This window comes from Rhinopithecus bieti, unplaced genomic scaffold (assembly GCF_001698545.2).
Source record: "Rhinopithecus bieti isolate Rb0 unplaced genomic scaffold, ASM169854v2 scaffold_38123, whole genome shotgun sequence".
Classification (NCBI taxonomy): Eukaryota; Metazoa; Chordata; class Mammalia; order Primates; family Cercopithecidae; genus Rhinopithecus; species Rhinopithecus bieti.
The window spans coordinates 721792-726449 of NW_016816276.1; the positions used below are offsets into that span (position 1 = coordinate 721792).

The 4658-nt window shown below is 42.0% G+C and overlaps 1 protein-coding gene across 2 annotated transcripts in view; it reads left to right on the plus strand.

Moving 5' to 3' along the window:
• Nucleotides 1–4572, plus strand: part of TMEM150C (transmembrane protein 150C) — a 90364-nt gene extending 85792 nt beyond the window's left edge. For both annotated transcript variants that reach the window (XM_017854743.1, XM_017854742.1), the window contains exon 9: nt 3355–4572. In XM_017854743.1, coding sequence (XP_017710232.1) covers nt 3355–3563 — 209 coding nt within the window. In that variant the 3' untranslated portion in view covers nt 3564–4572. The remainder of the gene's footprint in view (nt 1–3354) is intronic.
• Nucleotides 4573–4658: the final 86 nt, after the last annotated feature.

The window sequence follows — 4658 nt, forward strand, 5'->3', positions numbered from 1 at the left end:
CACATATATATAAAATTCAGCTGGGTGTTGTGGCAAGCACCTGTAATCCCAGCTACTGGGGAAGCTGAGGTGGGCTCGCTTGAGCCCAGGAGTTTGAGGCTGCAGTGAGCTAAGATCGACTCTGTCTCTAACAATCAATCAATCAATCAACCAATCAATAAAAAAGGCCTGGTGCTGTGGCTTATGCTGTAATCCTAGCACTTTGGGAGGCTGAGGCAGGAGGGTTGTTTAAGTCCAGGAGTTCAAGACCAGCCTGGGCAAGATAGCAAAACTTGGTCTCTATAAAAATTTATTTTAGAAAATTTAGCAGGGTGTGGTGGTGTGCACCTGTAGTCCAAGCTACTTGGGAGGCTGGGTGGGGAGGATTGCTTGATCCCAGGAATTTGAGGCTGCAGTGAGCTGTGATCATGCCACTGCAATCCAGCCTGGGTGACAGAGTGAGACCCTGGCTCAAAAAATAAAAGAAATGTTCACTCCAGTAAGGCCCTCCTCAGGAAACCAGAGAAAGGAATCAAGGTTCCTAAAGGGTATATTGTACAGAAAACACAATTACACATCTTCAGTCATAATAATCACCAATATTTAGACACTGTGCTAGGCATTATTCTAAGTACTTTAAATGTGTCAACTCTTTTTATCCTCACTTAACATGTAAGAACAGTGAATCACAGAGAAGTTTAATTTGCCTAAGATCACACAGATAATGTGTGGTGGATCAAGATTTAAACTCAGGCTCAGCTCTTGCACTCTTAACCACTACAGGACCCCAAGTTAGAGAAAGTAGCTTTAGAATGAAACAATGGCATTTGCAGCAACCTGGTTGGAATTGGAAAGCATTGTTCTAAGTGAAGTAACTCAAGAATGAAAAAGCAAACTTCCTATGTTCTTACTCATAAGTGGGAGCTAGGCTGTGAGAACACAAAGGCATAAGAATGACACAGTGGACTCTGGGGACTCAGGGGAAAGGATGGGAGGGGGATGAAGGATAAAAGACTACAAATTGGGTACACTATACACTGCTTGGGTGGGGGGTGCACCAGAATCCCAGAAATCATCACTAAATAACTTATTCATGCAACCAAACACCACATGTTCCCCAAAATCCTATTGAAATATAAATAAATATAAATAAGAAGTTCAAAAATAGCTAGAAAAAAATAAAGTATATCAATTCCCCCCCCCAAAAAAAAGAGAAAGTAGCTTTAAAATATGAATAGAAGCAGACCCTAAGATGAGGGGGGAAAAGAATAAAATATGAAAACATACATAGTTCAGAGCCCATTCTATAGTTAGTGGAGTATTTGGACTATTTATTTCTTCTTCATTCACAAATTCCCATTTCACCATTTTGCTGATTTTTCAAAGCTCTACAGTCACGTTAGATAGAGAACATTTAAGGACTTAAGTTCAAGCCAAAAAACTTGGTTCTTGCTAGCAACCTAATAAATACTCTATGAACAAAAAGATCAAAACTCTGCCAATATAAGATACAAGGAGATATGCTTTCTCCATTAATTTAAGTAATAAGTTAATATTGCTTTGGCAATATTTTGCACCCTTGTTCAGAAGAATGTGCAGGCTTTAAATTATTCCGAGATGTTTTTTGTGATTTAAGACAGGGTCTCATTGTGTCACCTAGGCTGGAGTGCAGGGGCATGATATTGGCTCACTGCAACCTCTGCCTCCCGTGTTCAAGCCATTCTCCCATCTCAGCCTCAAGAGTAGCTGGGATTACAGGCACACACCACAACACCGGCTAATTTTTGTAGTTTTAGTAGAGACGTGGTTTCGCCATGTTGTCCAGGCTGGTCTCGAACTACTGGGCTCAAGTGATACACACTGCTCAGCCTTACAAAGTGTTGGTATTACAGGCATGAGCCACCTTGCCCGGCCTATCCCAAGTTTTGAGCTTCCACCAAATGCTTCCGTTTCATGGTTTCTGAACATGTGGAATCTTTTTTTTTTTTTCCCTTTGGTTCTCAGGTGAATGGATTAAGGCCCAGTCAGAGCAAAGTTTGGCTGAAGTAATTTCACACTCTTGCTCTCTGAAAATTTCCCGATTTCAGGTCTTGAAGATAAAACTAATTCTAAAGAGACGTTTCTGATCTTTCTAAGTAAATGTATTTAGTTCCTCAGACACTTGGCCTTTCACTAAAGCATGCTATAAACTTTTTACCCTTCTTCCCAGCTCCTCCCTCCATTTATTCTGTTGTGTATATACAGATACAGATACACACACACACACACACATTCCATATATATCCAGGCGTAAGGGTCTCATCTGTTTTTCTTTTTTTGAACATGGGGCCTTGCCGTCACCCTAGCTAGAGAGCAGTGGTGCAGTCATAGTTCACTGCAGCCTCAAACTCCTGGGCTCAAGTGATCTTCCCACCTCAGCATTCCAAAGCACTGGGATTACAGGCATGAGTTACCCCACCTGGCCTCATCTGTTTATTATACAAGTTTAAACGTGATATGAGGAATGAAACTAATCTATACAGTATTGTCTGAAAGACAATAGTAAAAATTAGAAGAGACAGACGGGCCAGCCACTCAGACACTGTCAGTAGCACTGCAGAGCCACACACAGCTTACATGTCGGTAGTTAGTAATTTCATATGTTCGAAATTATTTCTGCAGATATGAATTCATAGTCATTTGCAATTTGCAATGCTTTCTTCTTTTTTTTTTTTTTTGAGATGGAGTCTCGCTCTGTCACCCAGCTTGGAGTGCAGTGGCCAGTCTCGGCTCACCATTTGCAGTGATATTTTTAAAATTAGCTTTATTTTGGCTGGGTGCGGTGGCTCACTCCTGTNAATTGCTTTATTTTTCTGGCCAACTAATTACTTTGGAATTGTCATCCTTTTTCTAATCTCCCAGTTTTGTAAGCAGCTACAGAGTACAGCTGTTGAATACATGGCGCAGGAGTTAGAGTGCTTGTTTGAGTCCAGCTCAGCCAATTAATACCTGTGTGACCTCAGGCAAGTTACTTACCCATTTGGTCTCAGTTTCCCTATTTTTTAACAAACTGACAATTATTTGGATAAGAGAGTATTTAAGGGCAAATAGAACATGTAAAAAAGAGAAACAAAAACAATGATAATAGGATTGTTGTGAGGATTAAGTGATACCGTCCATGAAAGCACCTAAAAGCATGTCTACCACCAAATAGAAGCTCAATAATGTTAACTGTTATTATTCATATAGATTTTCCTGTTCAACAAGCTCTAGCAGGCTACCAGTTTTGCTAGTGAGGAGGAGAGCCAGACTTTTCCTATAATCTGTCTCTGCCCTGAAAAGATTCCAGTTTTAATGTGGCTGATGAGGGTATTTTCCTTGACTGCTTCTCCCCAGACTTCATCCTCATGGCCCAAAGCATCCACATGTACGCAGCCAGGGTCCAGTGGGGCCTGGTCATGTGCTTCCTGTCTTATTTTGGCACCTTTGCCGTGGAGTTCCGGCATTACCGCTATGAGATTGTTTGCTCTGAGTACCAGGAGAATTTCCTAAGCTTCTCAGAAAGCCTGTCAGAAGCTTCTGAATATCAGACTGACCAGGTGTAACCCATCAGATTTTCCTTGCTGGTGAGGTGGGTGTGACGGTGGGGGAGGGGCCAGTAGGACACACTCACGGGACTTGACACAGAACCTCATTTCTCAAACACACACACACACACACGTTCACGGCCACATTTGCCAAATGAGCTTTTCAGGGCGAGTTATTTCTTTAATGAAAAAGCACAAGCCCTTATGTGTCGACATACATGCTGTTACACTGAAAATATATGCACGACAGAGCAAGAAGCTTGTGCATGATCACTTCTTATCCTTCCCCTTCCCAGCACTCCCTCCTCTTCCCATTCTCTCCACATGTCTCAAGCACCCTACTAAGTAGGGCAGGCCAAATGTTCCTTGGGAGTAATGCCAACTCCCAAAGTTGCCTTCAGGTCCAAAGGGCTTGGAACCAGCTCGTGAGGAAGTTCTGAATCTGGCACTAATATTCTTGAATGGATAATAGTGTATCATCGAATAGGACAGAAATTGTATTGAGATGTGACCCTGTGTCGCCTGTGGAAAGGCATGGTGACTAGAACTTACCCACGAAAGCCCCCTTCGTCGTGGTTCAGTGGTCCGCTGCGTGGATCCCAGGAGAGACATGTGCCACAGACTGTGAAAGCAAAGCCCGCCACCGTGATCTGGACTTGATGCACTGTAACTGAGAATGATTTCCAAATGTGAATATGTATAGGGACGTGGTCTGCCAGGCCCAGAACAAGAAGGGGGCAGTGAAGGTATGGTTTAGTGTTTGCTTTCATAGTATGCCATGTACAATGTTTTATATTTCATAGTTTATTTTTCTTTTAAGTAACTACCATGAGTCTCTCTAAGCCTCATGGACAAAGATGTAGACCAAATGCAAGAGCTGAGCTTGCTTTGGGTTCAACCATGATCAAAGAAAAACAGAGGTCACTGGCAGGCTTACATTGGAAGCTATGAAAATATCACAGAAAAATGGAAAGAAATATGGATGTGCAGAGGTAATAAAAAGAGCTGCTGCTGGACATTTATCAAAGATAGGCATCTTAGAGTATCTTGTTGCAAGTCCAAATCAGGGGAGACTTTTTAAATATATATCTTTTGCTCAAATTTAGTAGGTTT